General features: G+C 39.8%; 1 protein-coding gene across 6 annotated transcripts in view; it reads left to right on the top strand.

The window, feature by feature from the left end:
- The window catches only part of BICD1 (BICD cargo adaptor 1), a 194,067-nt gene that overhangs the window by 158,756 nt on the left and 16,045 nt on the right, over positions 1-19,266 (top strand). The window contains exons 7-9 of one of the 6 annotated variants that reach the window (XM_028144147.2): positions 597-914; positions 1,885-2,078; positions 15,930-15,938. In XM_028144147.2, the coding sequence (XP_027999948.2) occupies positions 597-914; positions 1,885-2,078; positions 15,930-15,938 (521 nt within the window). Of the gene's footprint in view, positions 1-596; positions 915-1,884; positions 2,079-15,929; positions 15,939-19,266 lie in introns of those variants that run through there. The other 5 variants (XM_054719176.1, XM_008140534.3, XM_054719178.1 and 2 more) reach the window with 5 other exon arrangements.

Here is a 19,266-nt window from a genome sequence, read left to right as displayed (position 1 = left end):
TGCTACAGGCATAGCCTATTACACACTTGTCACAGTCCTCTGAAGAACACATCACACAGTAGAAAAAGCCACCTGTAACTCACCTAAGATGCTATGCACACTGCCTGAGACTTGCCTGCTTAATACTGTGCCATCATGCAGCAGCCCCCACAATAAGGGGTTTAAGATGTCACCGATTAAGAGTGTCCCTAGCCCAGACAGTGTGGCTCCTTGGCTGAGCGTTGACCTATGAACCAGGAAGTCATGGTTCAGTGCCCCAGTTGTGGGCTCAATCCCCAGTAGGGGGAGTGCAGGAGGCAACTGATCAATGATTCTCTCTCATCATTGATGTTTCTATCTCTCTCTTCCTTCCTCTCTGAAATCAATAAAAATATATTTTTTAAAAAAAGCATGTCCCCATATGTACTCCATGGTACAGATGAACCATCAATTATGGAACCTGCTCTACTGTTTCTAATTTTCTGCTAGCGTAGGTTACCTCAGTTCTGCTCTAGGAAGACCACCGTGTTCCAGTAAAATCCATTCCTTTTACATTGAAATCCGACTTCAGTTTCGCCCAGGTTTTTCTCCTGACCACGTTTCTGTTTTGGTTCCAGATGTGATGAGTACGTCACACAGTTGGATGAGATGCAGAGACAGTTAGCAGCCGCAGAGGACGAGAAGAAGACTCTAAATACTTTGTTACGAATGGCTATCCAGCAAAAACTCGCCCTGACCCAGCGGCTGGAGGACTTAGAATTTGACCATGAGCAGTCGAGACGCAGCAAAGGCAAATTTGGAAAGAGCAAGATCGGCAGCCCTAAAGTAAGTGGGGAGGCCTCAGGCACCGTGCCCACCATAGACACTTACCTCCTGCATAGTCAGGGCCCACAGACACCCAACATTCGGGGCAGCAGTGGCACTCAGAGGAAAAGGTATGCATGCAGCAATCTTCATAGCGTGGTGCAGTGGCCAGATGTTCATTAACTGCAAAAATTGATGTGTTCTTATTGTGGAGGATGGAGGAAGGGAAGGAAGAGAAAAACTGGGAGTGGGTGTATAAATGGGCCTTGCTAATGTTGGTTTTTTTAAAAAATCAAAACCGTTTTATAATTATGTTTATTTACTCATTTCTGTCCCTCACACCCCACCTCTTAATTAACCATAAAATAACTTCTGTGTCTGTCAACATTTTTGCTGTTCTTTATACGCACAAATATACCTCTCCCTTACCTCCAGCCTAAAAATTGGTAGATAAAAGATGGATATTAAGAAGGATGCTATGTTTTACATGGATGGTCAATTTAAAAATCATTGTACCTCTGGTAATGGTGCTTTTAGCAGCTTCTCTTTAATGGGGCAAGGATATGGATATGTTCTCTGCGGGAACTTTTGTTTGTGTTACCAAAACTGATGGCCGACTAAAGGAGATGTCTATATTTAGGTAGAGTGGGATGGAATGTGTATAGTCTTTTTCTTTAAAGCAGGTTTTTGTGCATTTTCATTTGGTATGTGAATATTGCTCCAAGAAATCACTATAAGGTTGTCAGTGGCTTTTCTGACCTTTTTCCCAGAGTCCTGGATGTTGAATTACTTACCCTCTATTTTCAGTTAATAGTAAGATTTTTATTTTAGGAGCTTTCAGTAAGAAATCAAATAATATACATATTGTCTTATTTGTGGTTCAAACTAACTATAATAAATCTCTTTCTCAGTTTCCAATACAGTTTCTAAATGGGGTTGTATCCTGGTGTGGAAACTAAGCAATTAGCAAAAAAATCTTGATTTACATGTTAAAAAAATTAAATGCCAATATGAGTAATGTTGTCATTGGTGAGGCTTTGAAAGGTAATTAAAGTAAAACTTTTTTGTTTCCTATATGTATTTTCTTGGATCTCCTGCAAGACAATTTTCACCTTCCCTTTGTGATCAGAGCCGTCCCAGGACTCCAGGGGCTTCCTACCTACAGAATTTATTAAGAGTTCCCCCTGACCCCACCTCCACAGAATCATTTCTTCTGAAGGGCCCCCCTTCCATGAGTGAATTCATCCAAGGGCACCGGCTCAGCAAGGAAAAAAGGTTAACGGTGGCTCCACCAGGTAAACATTTTTTCCTTGGGTGCATGTGACGCAAATGATGAGTTGAATAGACAGCTCTCCCCATCCTTCCACCCACTCCTGCCCACCCATCCGCAGAGCCTCACTTTGATGACGGGGAAATTCCTACCTCTCAACTAAAAACACCTTTACCCTTAGCCTCCTGTGTCCTCCTTTCCTCAGCCAGACCACCAGTCCTTAGGAGTCTCCAGGGACTTCCGTTTAACCGCCGAGGATGGAAAATGGGAGTTGGAAGGAATAGGATAGGTAACCGGAAACTTGCCACAGGCAGGTGCAACGCAGGACACACACCTGTATCCTATATGCCATTTGGTAGCTCATAGCCATTCCATCTTGGTCAGAATTTGTCGTTTCGTTCTGATCATTTTTAACAAAAAGCCTTTGGGGCTAATTTCCTTTTTGTAGTGACTCAGAATGTTTCCGCAATCATTAGAGACAAATAAAGTAAAATCCTCCGAGGTTTTGCTCCTCAGGAACATTCAAGTCTTAACTGTGATGTTCTTGCAGTTTGCGAGCCCCTGTGCTCACCAGTTACTACAGCTTCACCATTTTGCATTTTTCTTTTTCTCTGGCCTACGAAGGGCCTCGATTGACAGCGTGACTTCTGGCAAATAAAGATAACAGAGGGGGCACACAAGGAAGCCCATGGAACAAAACAAGCCCAAGGGCATCCATTATTTGGCCACACAGGGAATGAAAAATGACAACTAGTTAAGTTAGTCGTCAACAGTTAGAAACACAGGGATTTCACATGGGCATCTACATTTCCCGTCTCCCTGGAACGCTTCTGAGTATCTGGCAGCCTTGGGTGTGCTTCATGCTTGTCAGCAACCTGTTAGGACTGTGGTCTGGTTGCTGCTTTTACACAGGGCGAGCTTCGCAGTGGCCACGGCCCCCGTCACTCCCTATCGCTTGTACCCAGCCTGCTGCCCTTTTTCTGTTATCTTCTGGTCCCTCCTGTAGCCTTGGAGTTTCCCACCTTTGCCACAGCTTTTTTTTTCTTTCTTTCTTCAAGTTACTTCTTAATTTAATTAATTTACTCCTACTTACTTTACTTCAATTTTACCTTAATTGCTTTTTGGAAACCTCAGCCTTTGGATCTCTAATACTTTCCTTATCTGATTCATGAAGCAGCCTACTGATTGGGATGAAAAGATGTGTGGAAATTTACAGCACATTTTTAACATTCTAAGAATGTTTGAGGAAATCGGTAGTGACAATGAGTTGAAAGAGCCTGAAAGTCAAAATGTACATCTATAAAAAAAAAGGACAACAACTCCGTGGGTGTTTCTACATCCACAGCTCATTTCCTATTGTTTTAGACCCCACTGGGAGGTACCTTGAAGTACCTGTGAATTACCAACATGGTAAGGGTCCATTAGGACACCTAACTTGAATAAAACCCCACAAGTCTTTTTAGTGTTCCACATAGATTTAGTTGCACTGTCTACTAGAACTTAGAAAAGAAATTATATAATTAATGAGTGAGAGTAGTATTTTAATTTTAAAGGTGTCATATCAGTATGATTAAGAATTAATAATAAAGGTGAACAATAACTATTTTCATTTTGTATATGACTATTTGATCATTGTACTCATGAATATATGTTTTATGTTATTGTCATTACATTGTGGAAACCATTAACATGATATCATAAGCTTTTCCATGCTGCCTAGTCTTATTTTTATTTTTAAAGGTTGTATTATACATTTTATTGTAGATGTTATCACATTAATCACTACTTCCTCTCTTGTTAACCACTGAGATAGTTTTTCATTATTTATCATATTGTAGAATACCACTGAGAATATCCTCATGTATCCCACTCCTCATCGATTCAATTTTTTTCTTGAGTGAGATCACTGGGTTAAAAGTATGAACTTCTTTATGTGTTTGCTCCATTTTGATATTGCTGTAGAAAAGGGTATATCAATGTACTAAAAGCCCCACAAAACATTTTTCTCATTTTCACACATTCTGATTCTTTCTACTCCTTTACACACACTTTACACATATTGCAACTCTAAGGCTAGTTAACATACATGAATGAGAGTACCATTATGTTGTCTTAAACTGTTTAGTTTAGAATAACCAGAAAATGACATTGGACTTAGAAATTATTGCTATATGCAAAATTAAAGATACAAATAATGTGAAATTCAGAATCACCTCTAGGCCAGAGAAGCACTTTCATGAAAACAAATATATTATCATCATGTTCGATAAACTTTATTTTTAACAACTTATTTGAAATTAATAATAAAAGAGGGGAGTAAGTAATGTTGTTAATATATCCCAAGGAATTTTCAGTTGTATATAATGAAATCAACCAGATTAGTCCCTAATAAATTCTTAGATCAATCCAGCAGCATTTTCTAAAAGGTTCCAGTTAAATGAATTACTGTAGAAACTGAGTAACTGTCTATACTAAATTGTATCTTCTAAAAATATTTGCATTATTGACTATATGTTATTTTTTCTACACTGAACTATATTGAGTAAGAAGTAATAAACATTATTTATGATGTTTTTGCTATATAAAACATTTTAATTAGGATGAGAAAAGAAAAATATGCCATATTTAACCAATCCTAGGTTCTATGCAAGAAATATCTTAAACCCATGGGAAGTAATCAATTTTATGAGTATTTTTTATTTGTAAATTGATGTTATTGATTATTATAAAAGTTAATGGCTAGTAACAATATATAGTCATCATTTTTAAAGGACAATTCACTGTTAATTTATCAGAATGGTTTTTGGTAAACCTCGTCTTCTAAAATATATTTTTAATATATCTTTCCAGGTAATGTAAATTAGTCTAACAAGCACATACATGGGTTGTTTTTCTATTGAGGATCATTGAAATAGTTAAATCAATAAAATGAAATTAATTTAGTTGGCTCCTTTGGTTGAAGAATTGATAGAGCTATAAATCACATTAAAAATTTTAAGGCACAGCCTAGCTGGTGTGGCTCAGTAGTTGAGCGTTGACCAATGAACCAGGAAGTCACGGTTCAATTCTCAGGCAGGGCAGATGCCTGGGTTGCGGGCTTGATCCCCAATATGGGGTGTGCAGGAGGCAGCTGATCAATGATTCTCTCTCATCATTGTTGTTTCTCTCTCCCTTTCCCTTCCTTTCTGAAATCAATAACAATATATTTAAAACTATTTTTTTTAAGATATATTTTTATTGATTTCAGAGAGAGGAAGGGAGAGAGAGAGAGAGATTGAAACATCAATGATGAGAGAGAATCATTGATTGGCTGCCTCGAGCCCACGACCTGGGCATGTGCCCTTGACCGGAATCGAACCCGGGACCCTTCAGTCCACAGGCCGAAGCGCTATCCATTGAGCCAAACCGGCCAGGGCTATGTAAAACTATTTTAAGGCACAGAATGTAAAATATTATTTACCATATATAATTTACCATATATATTTACCATGAAGATGGTCAGCAGCAAGCCCCATCTTCTTCAAGGCAAAATTTCTCAGTTTCTGGAGAATCAACTCTAGGATGGGGCATTGATCTTAAAAATTAGTAGAATGTTTTGTACTGATTGATTAGTACCTTGTACTAATTGATTTACAACCTTTTAGAGGAAAATTCTGGCCCTTGCCTTTAGCTTTGGCTCAGTCTCTGCTGCCTCGGCCTCTGAAATTCTGTTTCTGCGCATGGCTTGTTGGCTTTTTTATTCTTGACTTTATCCCTATCCTGATGTACAAACTCCAGGTCCTCCCACACATACCTAACAGCTTCGATGCACTGGAATCAAGAGGGACCCGCCCTGGCCGCCATGGCTCAGTGGTGAGAGGGCTGGCTCCACCAAACGGTCTCAGGTTTGATTCCCAGTTAAGGGCACATATCTAAGTTGCAGGGACCATTCAGGAGGCAACCAGTCGATGTGTCTCTCTCACATTGATATTTCTCTCTCTCCCTCCCTCCCCCCTTCCCTCCCTCCCTCCCTCCCTCCCTCCCTCCTCCCTCTCCCTCTCTCCTCCCCCTTCCTCTCTCCTCCCCCTTCCTCTCTCCCTTCCACTTTCTCTAAAAAGCAATGGAAAAATGCCCTCGGGTGAGGATTAAAAGAAAGGGACCCTATTGTCACCAATGAGTTTGCAATCAGGCACCGGATAGTATATCTTCATAAAATCATTGGCTATAAAATGCTGTAGCCAACATTTTATCTCAATGCCTTAACCACCTAGGCCTACATCATAATAATCACACATTTAATCAATAATTAAAAGCAGTCTACCAGAATATGTACAAGGTATCTCTGTAATCCATAGGCAAGTGATATTACTTCTGTAGTACACACCTAACTACATTGTTTGTACAGGATAAACAAGGACTCTCTGACTTGCAAAAGCAAGTGTGGGCTCTCTTTGTGAAGTAATAGCCCAAGCAATTCACTCTCACAGTGTGTCTCCCACGCCGGGGCTTTTCTTCCTGCATGTTTCCTTCCCAGTATGGTTTCACTTCCCTCTGCCCTTTCCTACTTCTCTCTTTTCCTCCCTCTCTTTCTCTGACAACATCACCAGTATGAAAGAATGGTATTGTTTTGAAATCTGAAAAAAAAATTCTATGCTATTTTAGATTTTACTGATTTTAAAGCCGCTCATAGAAGGTCTTACCCTTGAGTACATAATCACACCTTTAGACGTAGAGTCAACAGTAGACACGAACGTGTTCATTCGTGAAAGTTGCCTTTACATGTCACTGCATTCAAACAAGTAGACATTCATTTATGTGTTTGTTATATTGTAAAACCTATATTCTTAACCATGTGCCAAAGCTATGTTTGTTTTTTCATTAATCCACTTGCTCATTCACTCACTTGTTAAAATTTAACAAAATGTATGAGCACCTGCTATATGTCAGGCCCTTTTCTTGGCTCTTGAGATAATGATATTCAAGTAAAACTCTACCCCTTTTATTCAAGAAACTCATAATCTGGTATGGGGGTTAGATAGGTAAATAAGTAATGATGTTAATGGATGTTCTTGGGATAACAGAGGAGTTAGGGTGCTTAGGAGAATCCTCCTAGAAGAGCACTGGTCATGAAAGGTGACTAGAACTAGCAGGGGTGCGGGTGTGGATCAGGAGAAAAGCCTTGTAGAAAGCAGGCCAACTTGTGCAAAGGCCATGAGTCTGGGGCTAGAAACTGGGGCAGGACTTGGAAGTGATGGGAAATGAGACTGGAAAGGTGGACAGGGGTCTGAAAACAGAGGCCAGTTTAGTGAAAGCAGACTTTATTCTGTGGGCATGGTGTTAAGAATAAGACCAGATTTTTAAAAAATATACCTTTATTGATTTCAGAGATGAAGGGAGAGGGAGAGAGAGAGATAGAAACATCAATGATGAGAGAGAATCATTGATGGATTGCCTCCTGTATGCCCCACACTGGGGATAGAACCGGCGAACCAGGCATGTGCCCTGACCAGGAATCAAACCGTGACCTCCTGGTTCATAGGTCAACCCTCAACCACTGAGCCGCACCAGCTGGGCAAGACCAGATTTTCATCATGTAATATCACCCTGACAGCAAGGTGGGAATGGATTAGATGTGGGTAACACCGAAGGTAAAGAAGTCTGTACAGAGATTAATGAAATACGCAGATGACAGGTGGCGGAAACTCAGAATCAAAACCGTGAGGAGCGTGAATGTTTACATGAATCTGAAGTTAGAGAAGTCCAACTATGTGTGAAAGCCAGCGTGTCCCAGGTACACACAACCTCATCTAACTGCCTTTCTCCATCATCCTTTGGTGGTTTGTGTGTGGAAGGAGCTCAGTCCATGCTCTTTGAACTTACTTTCTGAACTGACCACCTCAGTGGGGTTTCCCACCCCCCACCCCCCGTAAAGTGTTATCCTATGTAGGCTTTTATGTGCTTTCCAGTTCCCCATATCATTATACTTTGTTTTTCCACAGGATTCAATTCTCGAAGTGGCAGGAGTGAACAATATTCTGTTGAAATCTGTAGTTTTTTAGGTTGGTATTTTCTTTTAATGTAGCTTCTTCCCTGGGCACAGAGTTCTTCCCTGGGCATTTCCTGCTGCTAGAGCATGTTGCCCTGAGTTTAGAATCCACCAAAACAAAAGTTAATTGAAATATATAAATTCACAAAATTACCACCCACATGTGGAGGAATACATTTTTCTATCTTGCCCCAGTGTAATATGCAATTAGAAATTGCATCAGATTTCCAAATTTTAGGGAACCAGGGATGCTCAAGAGTATTTTTCTTACTTGTTCTAGGTTAGCCATGAGCCATTTTACAGTAGAAACAGACCACACCCTCAAATTTCCTTTCATTTATTTCAGTATTTCTTCAAGCATTGATTTCATTTTTATAGGAAATCTTTTAGTATAGGATGGTCTTCCTTTGTAATGTGCCATGTTAAGAATGTAAGAATGTCATCTGAGAGATGTGTCTCTTCAGTAGATTCTCAGCATCTCTGTAATGACAGATTCCTCATAGAAAACTGAGAAACACAGGAATTTATCTAACGTCTTTTCAAAGAGCTCTGCATTTGCTTTGTTTAGATAAATACTAAGTATCCTCCAATATTGCTGAATGTTTTGATTTTCATTCAGATAACTAATTTCATACAAAAAAATATATTGAATTTTTAAGATTTTCTTTTTTCTTATTTTCTATTGCAAAGGATTAATCTGTATGTCTTACATACCAGTTTACCATTGTGTAAGTAAATACACAAAGATTAGTTCTAGTCAGTTTGGCTCAGTGGATAGAGTGTCGGCCTGTGGACTAAAGGGTCCCAGGTTTGATTCCGGTCAAGGGCATGTATCTCGGTTGCAGGCTCCTCCCTGGCCCGGGCCCTAGTCAGGGCTCCTGCAGGAGGCAACCAATCAATGTATTTCTCTCACATTAATATTTCTCTCTGTCTTTCCCTCTCTCTTCCACTCTCTCTAAATATCAATGGAAAAATATGGGAATCAATGGAAAAATGGTTGAGGATTAAAAAAACAGACATAGGGACTCTTCCCCCTCCCCATGTGGGAGTCAGTTCAGGGACTTTTCCCCTTCCCTACTTGGGAGTCCATTCTGTGGGACTCTTCCCTCTCCCCACATGGGAGTTTGTACTTGTTCTTCAATAAATCTCCATCTTTGCTATTAAAACACACACACACACACACACACACACACACACACACACACACATCCTATCTAATAAAAGAGTAATATGCAAATTGACCATCACTCCAACACACAAGATGGCTGCCCCCACGTGGACACAAGATGGCTGCCACAAGATGGCCAGCAGGGGAGGGCAGTTGGGAGGGAACAGGCCTGCAAGGGAGGGCAGTTGGGGGTGATCAAGCCTGCAGGGGAGGGCAGTTAGGGGTGACCAGACCGGCAGAGGAGGGAAGTAGGGGGTGACCGGGCCTGCAAGGAAGGGCAGTTGGGGGGGGACCCAGGCCTGCAGGGAAGGGCAGTTGCGGGGGGGGGGGGACCCAGGCCTGCAGGGGAGGGCAGTTAGGGGCAAACAGGCTGGCAGGGGAGCAGTTAGGCATCAATCAGGCTGGCATAGGAGTGGTTAGGGAGTGATCAGGCTGGCAGGCAGAAGCGGTTAGGGGCAATCAGGAAGGCAGGCAGGAGAGCAGTTGGGAGCCAGCAGTCGGACATCCCTCGGGAGGTCCCAGATTGGAGAGGGTGCAGGCTGGGCTGAGGGACACCCCACCACACCCCCCATGCACGAATTTCGTGCACCAGGCCTCTAGTAAAGATATGAATACTTTTCTGGTCCCTTGCCTCCTGTAGGCAGAATTAGTTGCTCCTCCTCTGTGCCCTGTGACAGATGGCACAGTCACAGTTCATCTTAAATCAAATTGCTCCATGAATCTGTAAGCTCCTTTTGAGTGGGAATCCTGCCTCCTTGGTCTTTTAATCCCCACAATCTTGCCCTGTACTTCACACACAGGAGATCCTCAAGTTTTTTAATAACTGGTAATCAGTCCAAATTTTCTACAGTGTATAGCTTTGTTGTGGTTTATCATTTATATATGTGGTACAGAATTATAAATAGTGTATTTCAGATTTTTAAAAATATTTCTTACTATTTTGGTTTTTCTCCCCCCCCCAATATTTTTCAATTACAGTTGACATTCAATATTATATTAGTTTCAGGTGTACATCGACTGATTAGACATTTATATGACTTATGTAGTGATCCCCCTATAAGTCTAGTACCCACTTGGCACCATACATAGTTATTACAATATTATTGACTATATTCCCTATGCTATACTTTATACAGGTATGGTTTAATATAGGTGATATAATAAAATCTACATAACAATTGCATTTAGAAATTTTTCAAGTCAGTTACTCATTTTTCTTATTATTTAGTCCAGGCAGCATATATCATTTTGAAGTTTCTTTATTTGGTTGTTTTAATATATGCATGCTCCCAAATCAAGGCAATTATGAGAAAATATCCATTTTTAGAGGCAAAATGTATGAATAATATAATGTTGAGTGAAAGGTTTCATATAAATATATACACTTTCCTCCCTTTTTTCTCTTATTCCTTTTTATATGTTTTTATAGTTTTTAAGTAATATATTTCTGTAGATGATGGCTCAAAATTCAAAAGGTACAAAAGGGTGTACAAAGAGTAAGTAGCTCTTATGCGACAACTGTGTCCAGCCAACCTTGTGCATACTTTCAGAAACATTCCCTACACATACAAGCAAGTTTATATAATTAGATACATATATATACTCACAAATATGTATTTTACATATGTATTAATAACAGTGACACAACCACAAACATTGTTATGCATGCTATTCTTTTTTAACCTAATATATCTTGGCTTTTCATTCATATCAGTGTTTATCCTTTTGTTTATTTTTAACCAGAAGTTATGGAAAATAAGGAAGATATAATTGAACCCTTTAAGAAAGCTTAAAGTATTTCCATGTGTAGACTAGAAATATTTCTTGCCAAATAATAAAATGACGGCTATAAGAATGTTTCACCTTGTAGATCAGAGCTATTCAATAAGAAGGTAATGTGATAATTATATATGTAATTTTAAATACTCTAGTAGCTACTTGAGAAAAAAATGAAAAACAGGTGAACCTAATTTTAACAATATATTTTATTTAGCACATTATATCCATAATATTACCGTTATAACATGCAATTGGAGGGCACTTATTAAGCTATGTTACATTCTGTTCTTACTCAGTCTTTAAAATTCAGTGTGTATTTTTCAGTAGAGTATATCTCAGTTTGAACTAACATATTTCTAGTGCTCAATACCAGATTTGGCTAGTAGCTGCTGTATTGGGCAGTGCAATTCTAGACCTTACTTACCAACGGTTTTAACTAGCTAAAGATAGAGGCGTCCAGAAGGTGGCTAAGTCTGGAGGGGTTGAGACATATGGAAGGCCCAGGACATTCTAGGCAATAACTACCTTCCTTTCCTCACCTGGCCGGAATGACACCTTTTGGATCTCTGAAAAATACTGACAGGCAGATGGAAAACCTGAAAGAGACAGGGACCTCTAAAGTTGGTTCCTAAATCATAGCTCCTGCTTCACCAAAGAAGAGCAACTCTGCCCCCAAATGACAAACTAGTCCAAATTATAAATTTAAAAGTTGCACAGCCCTGGCTCCTGTGGCTCAGTTGGTTGGAGCATTGTCAAGTGCACAGAAAGGTGGAGGGTTCAGTTCCTGATCAAGGCAGGTTCAATTCCTGGTCAGCGTGTGTACAGGAGGCAACTGATATATGTTTCTCTCTCCTCTCTCTCTCTCTCTCTCTCCTCTCCCTTCCTCTCTAAAAACAATAATAAAGAGGCTCCATTTATTTTTTTTAAATGGCACGTTATCCCACCACCTTCTACCTATGTATGCTCCCCACTCTCAAGTCAGAGAACAGCCTTTTTCTACCAAACTGCAATCAGTTACTTACAGAACCTAACCCTTAGTTTCTTGGATATCTTTTGTGCCAGGGAACCAGGTGCTACAACTCTCTGCCATCGGCATGGCCTTGCCTTCATATCCCAAAGGCCCCCAACCCCATGCAAATAAGAGTTTTAGCGCTGAACTCTGTCTGGTGGACAGCGGGGACCTCCCCCTCATTGTATTCCAGGGGGAAATGGCTGTCCACACCCTCTATGCTCTGCTTACACTATTTAATCCAATCCACTGGCCCTAGTCTATGTATCCTACTGTTTGCCTCGTGCAACTACTACATAACAACCTCTGTTCTAAGAAACCCTCTGATTCTAAGCTTTTCCTGGATTGTTATATTCAAACTGCAGCTTTGAAAGGGACTTTTTCTACCTAGAAAGAATACTAAGGAAAACATAATAAGAAAAAGCCACAAGAGGTACCCCGTGAAGCCAACCTCTAGGTTAAGAGCTGTAAGGCTCCCCTTTACATTTATAAGGATGTGTGGACAGCTGGCGTGAAGAAATACTGAAGGACCTTCTCCCAACTCTGAGACTCTCTGACTCCATGAATACAAATTTTCTCTCCATGATTCGAGCTGGAGCTCATGTTTCTATAGAGAACTATACTAAAAGGTCTTAGTGTCAGATAGCATACCTTCCATCAAGGAAAACTCCTGCAATCTAACATATTTTTGAACAGTTTAAAAGATGTATGTGTCGTGAACTGGCTGTACCAGGCAGGAAAGAGCAGTGTTCTGCGTTAACGCTGACTTCTTGCGGGGTGCTAACACTCTGGCTTCCTTCTCCAAACGGACGGGCTTCCGTGTCCAAACCTAGACCGAGTTTGTTACACTGGATACGGGGGCCGCTGATTTAATTCAGAAACGCTTCTCTGGTACCCTTCAACATGGCTGCCAAGCAGACTCTCCTGCGCATTAATAAACAGCTTGGGAACCCACCTTTCTCCTCGCTGCGCTGCACCTGGCTCTGCAGCTCCCCGGGCTCTGAGGGCGTGGGCGGGGCCTGGCGGAGGAGCTGACTTCCGGCTGTGAGCACCTTGCGAGCGACAGGCAGGACTATTGCTCACGGAAAGCCTGCACTTGCTGTGCTGCTAACTGTTCCTTTGTTTTCAACGATGAAGTGACAGTGCAGTTCCCTAGCGCTTACACCTAAAGTGACCTAGTCATTAAACGTGTACAGCTAACCCAGCAGAGAAGAGTCACAGTGCACCGTGCGCACTGCAGTGCAGCATCCCACCACCCTCTCCTTTCCTGTTGCACCGCTTTGTCCCTTCCTCCGCACTCCCCCGCTCTTTAGTGGTCTATGAACAGCGTATTTGTTATGCCTGAAAGGCATGCAAGGAAAAGCACAAGTCAAAATGGTTGACTTTACTCCTTTCTGTTGTTTAATCACTAGAAGCCCGTTGCACGAAGTTTCATGCAATAGACTTTCCTTCACCTGGCTGCCAGCATCAGTTTTCCGCCAGCACCAGTTTTCCTCTGGCCACCGGCGGATCAGAGCGCCTCCAGCCAGCTCGATTGGCCACCTGGCGCCATTTCCTCTGGCCACCTGCCAATCGGAGCGCCTCCCGAAGGCTGGGGGCAGGACTCGGGGTGGCCAATGGCGCTGGCCGGAGGTGCTCCGATCAGCAGGTGGCCAGAGGAAAACTGGTGCTGGCGGAAAACTGATGCTGGCAGCCTCGCAATCTGCCACCCCGAGTTCTGCCATCGGAGCCTTCTGCTGGCCCCATGGGTCCTCCCGCAGCACCTGCCATTTAGGCTGGTGAGAGGAGTGGGGGGTGGGGACTCACGAGTCCCCCCCTCCTGCTCCTCCCGCCAGCCAATTGGCCACCCTGAGTCCCGCCCCCAGCGCCTCCAGCCGGCCCAATCATGGGCGTAGCGGAGTGATGCAATTTGCATATCACCTTTTTATTATGTAGGATTAATTTTGTTGTCCTTTAAGTAAGGTGACCAGACATCCCGCTTTTGGCGAGACAGTCCCGATTTTTAACAATTTGTCCCGCGGCCCGCGGCGTTTTTAAAAAGTCCCGATTTTTGGAAAGGATGCACGACAAGCTAGGGAACGGCGGGAGAACGGGAAGGGAATATATGGTTTTCGGCGACCACATGGCTATTTAGCCAGGATATGAGTTTTATATTGTTTTTGTTAATTTTATAATGTTAAACTTTAATAATAACAAATAATTGTTGAGAACTGATTATCGAGAACTGTTTATCAAAGTTCACATTGTTGATCAGTTGTTAGAATTCGACCACCATTGTTTGGACTTGATGAACAATGGCATTTTTTGGGATTGGCAACAATGAAAACATTTTGTAACTGTCTCTCAGACGATACACATCGTACTGCGTGCTAGTAAGCTAGTTAAACAAGTGATGTCATTACAAATCAGCTATTCAGATAATTTAGGTAAGTAATTTATTTATTTCATAAATACATAAATTTTCTTGAATTTAGCAAACAGTACTCGTATTATTTATATTTTATAGTGGAGGCAAAAAGTCTAGCGCCGGCCTTGAAAGTGACACTTACGACTTACGTTATGGCAAATTCATGACCTTTTAAACAACGACAGCAATCTACTAAAAAAAATTCACTCAAATGAGAAAGATGCCAAAGAATAAAATAATACTATACATAAATTTTTATTTATTATATTTATAAATTGTACTTATGTTGAAATTTAAAAAATATATTACAATACTATTTTTGCATTCTATGAAAATTTTTGTTGCTCCATATAGACCAAATTTTTAATCAAACCCCCCCCCCCCCCCCCGGTCAATGGTGTCCCGCTTTACCAATGCTAAAATGTGGTCACCTTACCTTTAAGCCAAAAAGAAAGTCATTGATATACTCTCAGTATCACACATTTAAAGTTTGGGTGAGCCATACACGTGAAAGCCACACACGTGAAAGCCACACACGTGAAAGCACGTTTGTTTTGGCCTTCCTCATCCTGGACTCCCAAGATGCTCTCCTTCTGCTGTGGTGCTTAGGTTACTGATGTCCGGCAGTGTGTCCAGCCCACAAATCAGATCCTCTCCCGAGGGACTGCTTCTTGAACACGCCTCTCCTGTCATTGCATGAGTCAGTGAATGTTCTTGAAAGGTAGACTAGATTAGACTATAATTATATTTTTAGAATATAATTATAATAATTATTTAAAAAGCAAGGTTTTTTTTTGCTCATAGTTGCAATTTGTAGTCATCCGTTTCTTTTATTGGCAGTAAAGATGTACAATCAGTAAGATTTTTAAAATAAAAACGTTATAAAAAACCGACTTGGATGATTTCAAGTATTTTCACTAAAGACATGTGCATTTATTTTGCAGGATAACGATTTAGAACAGGACTGGCATTTTAACTTAACCTACTTTGAGTGGATATGAGATTGGTACATTTTTTTTTTTAGTTGAAGGAGATATATTTTGCTCATGTGAAGAACTTTTTTGGTATTCTGATGCTGTTCACTGAATCAATTTTCTGTTCTAAACTGAGCCTCACCTCTCAATTCTTTATTGCACTTAAGATTATGTCTTGCTAAAAAGTTGAAAACCAGTCTATAACCAGTTTGGATCATAAGAAATGAAACTGGAAATTTAGAGTAGAAAGGGGCACCGTTTGCTCTGGCTAAAGGTTCCCGAGTCCCTGGCACAGACTTCCTAAGGCGGATGTTGCTTAGTTCATCTTAAATACATATTTCTGGCTTTCCAGGCAGACCTGGCTCCACCTCTGTTGATAGGATCCTTAGAGAAAACAAGTATAGTATAGTTGCTTAGTCTGAGTAGGTATTTATAGAATAAGCCATTGTGTGATGATGGTAGAATCAGTTAAACATACATTTTTTTCTCTTTTTATGCACTACTTGACATCAAGCAAAAAGAGGTAAGTTGGCTGTAAAACTGGAGGTGAATCTTATTTTCTTTAATAAATATATTCCTGATAGCATTGCTTCAGTTAAATTTCTGCAAATCAAATACTTTTACATTAGAAAGCTTGTCATTGTAAATCCTTATTCTTTGAAAAAAATGAATCAACACCTTCTGTGAACTTGGATTTAAAAAATATTTAGTATTTAAACATATTGCTTTTCCTTTATCTGGGCTATACTTACAGTTTAATTTGCTTATGAGGACATAGTATATTTTGAAACACTTGGTTTAGTTTTGGGGTTTCTGAATTGTTTTCCCCCAAAAAAATGTGGGTTATGTGTTATAATGATTTTCTTCTTTTCTTAAAAAACAAAACAAAAGAAAAAAAAGAAAGAACTGACATTGGTGAAAGCCTATAATTTTCAGATCCATCGCTTTATAGAAGGGGATGCCCTGAACCTCTCAGAGTATTTTCCAGCACTGATTTTTTTTTTAAATGACAAAAAAAAATAGTGTTAAACAGGAAAATCAAACACATTTCACTGAGTGGTGTCTCATATATTTTTCTTGTTTGGTGTATATTTTTACAATCGATCTTTTGAGTGAGGTTTTGGTTGTAGTTTGTTTAACTTTATCTTTTCTTTTTGATGATGAATTAATCTTAACATTTCAAAAGTATAAGCTGGTCTTTATCTGATACATGCTGTTACTGATTTTGCTTACTGGAGAACAAACAGACTACCAAACCACCTTGAGTTAACTCTGTGCCAGTTAACTCTGTGCCATTGTTCTTGGAAAGGTCATTTCTGAACAAAAGATAATTTTCCAATAGGTGTTTAATTGGTGTAAGAATCTGGCAGCAAAATGTACTTTTACCTCTTGGTGCCACTGTATTTCATTACCCTCCCTCTCACCTCCCATGTCTTTCCTACCATAGGCTGTTGCTTACACACATGCTCATAGTTTAATTGTAAGTTGTTCAGGAGCAGAACATTAACTCTGCTGCCGGGCATTTTTATATTCTTTTTTTGCAAGGTTTTAAATAAAAATAGATTATGAGTATTGCTTTGTCTTACCAGCTAGTCAGATGATATTCTTCAGGACAGAAAATGGAAAGCTAGATGAAAGTTTTTGTCTAATCCAAGCATGTCAAACTCAAAGGCTAACGCGGGCCTACTATACAAGGTTTAAGTTTATGTGGGCCACAAAAAAACAAAAGCTTCAATTTTCATAGAAATGTAGGTTTATTTCGATAGAGACATGCTGAATACCAAGGGCTGAAATAAATGAGTAATCGTTAAAATAAAATAATAGAACATTTTAATGAAAATTTATATTTTTCTTGAACATTAACTTACCAGACACTGAATAACTGCACAAATTAATAAACGTAACACAAATAAACCTATTTTTCTTGCTCTCCGAAAGCAAAATATTTCCTGTTGCGCACACCAAACAAGTCAGCACAAGACTAATGACGTGGCAATCGGCTAAAATATTCACTGCTAGTATTAGTGGAGAGAAATGGTGCGCCTGCGCGTAAGGGAAATGAATGCAACACGATTATAGTAATCAGTCCTTAGAGAACATTGTAGTTCGTTATTAATAATTATGTATAAGAGGATATTGTAAAAATTAAGTTACGAAATTTTTATTAAAACATTTCTTACAAACCGTTATACTGGCTGGGCCGCAAAAATACTCGTTGTGGGCCGCATGTGGCCCGCAGGCTGCGAGTTTGACATGCTTGGTCTAATTTATAATCACTATAAAGTCTAAAAATGCTCCCTCTTCTTAGCAAGTCATGCTTCGATTCTACATTGTTGAAGGCAGTTTTATTGTGTGTCCCAAAAGTGTAATAAGCTATACACAGTTGTCATTATGTAAAGGCAGAGCCAAATGTTTTTAAAGATTTATTAGTAATATTTTTTGCATTGTCTATACTGACGTGTTTTTGTGTTTCAACAATTCTGTCTTTTCTAGAAGTATTTAATGAATAATATTTATTCCAGAAAGATTTAATGAGTAATGATTGTTTCTGACTCTCAAGGATATGAATGTGGGATTTGCCATGTTAAACACTGATGTAAAGTTAAACCTGAAGTGTCTGGTGACATAAATTAGCAGCTTGCACCCCTGAGTAGTTGGAAATAATGCTATTATCTGTGGGTACTTTCTGATAAACTAATGTATTAATAGGATATGTGATATGTATGGCAGAAAGGGATGAGATAGCCAACTCTTATGTGTTTGATTATAAAATGCTAAAAGTTGTTCACAGATCTCCATTTTTATTAGTCAGTGCACCATTAAATTCATCATTTCATTTTTTTAAATATTTCAAATTTTTCTAACCAGTTTATATTTATATAAATGTTGCTATCTCATGCTCTCCTTATTATTGTTCTTTATATAATGTTTCTACCTTAAATTTTTCTTATTTTTTCCTAAATCCTTTACTTTCTATGTTTGTTTTTTCAATTTACATGTATAGGCGTCATAGGACTACGTCACTGTTCAAGTTGTTACTCCTAGGAGAATGTATTTTGATGCTTCTTTCCATTAACTTTTCTGTTAATTCAGTAACATGCTATTAATCATTTTGTAGATTTAGTGAGGAATAATTTAGTATTGGGCACACTTTAAATATGGCAATTAAAATTTTATTTTTAAAATCTATACATCAAAGTCATCATTAATGACCTGAGATAGCTAAATTAGCTCTAAAATCTTTATCAGGTAACATTTCCTCTTTCTCATTCCTTTTACTAGAAATATGTGGTTCTGATGACAGGAATCTCTAAATTGTAAACTCTCCCTTTTTCAAGTGGATCCGTCAGACAATGGCATTAATAAAGTACTAGTAAAGAAACGAGTCCAAAGATCTGTTAGGGGAAGTGAAGTCAGTGTATTAGAAAATATTTTTGCACCACATGCCAACTCTCCAGGCACACTACTGTGGGGAAACAAAGAACGACAAGAATTAGAAGGCAAGGCCCTCGCGGCCCTCACCCTGCAGCCTGACTGAGGAAGTTAGGTCTCCTGCGCAGATAGCAGTGGCCACACGCTGGACACGAGAAATGCTGGTGGAGATGAGATAAGTGCTGAAGGAGTTTAGAGGAAGCAGATACTTCCTCCTGGAGTGATCAGGCTGGAACTTGTTGGTTCTGAATAGTCAGAGAGAAGGGAGACCATTTCAGATGAATGCAATGTGAGGAGCAAAGGCTGGCTGAAATGATTTCATCATATAGTCTGTTTGGGGCCTTTTCAATTTCCCTTCTTGTTAATGGGATTTGCTTTGTTTCTTGATGCTGAAAACCTCAAGGTCATCTGACTCCTCC

This window comes from Eptesicus fuscus, chromosome 7, assembly GCF_027574615.1.
Source record: "Eptesicus fuscus isolate TK198812 chromosome 7, DD_ASM_mEF_20220401, whole genome shotgun sequence".
Classification (NCBI taxonomy): Eukaryota; Metazoa; Chordata; class Mammalia; order Chiroptera; family Vespertilionidae; genus Eptesicus; species Eptesicus fuscus.
Note: the sequence above shows the minus strand (reverse complement) of the source record. Positions and strands in the feature narration are given on the sequence as shown.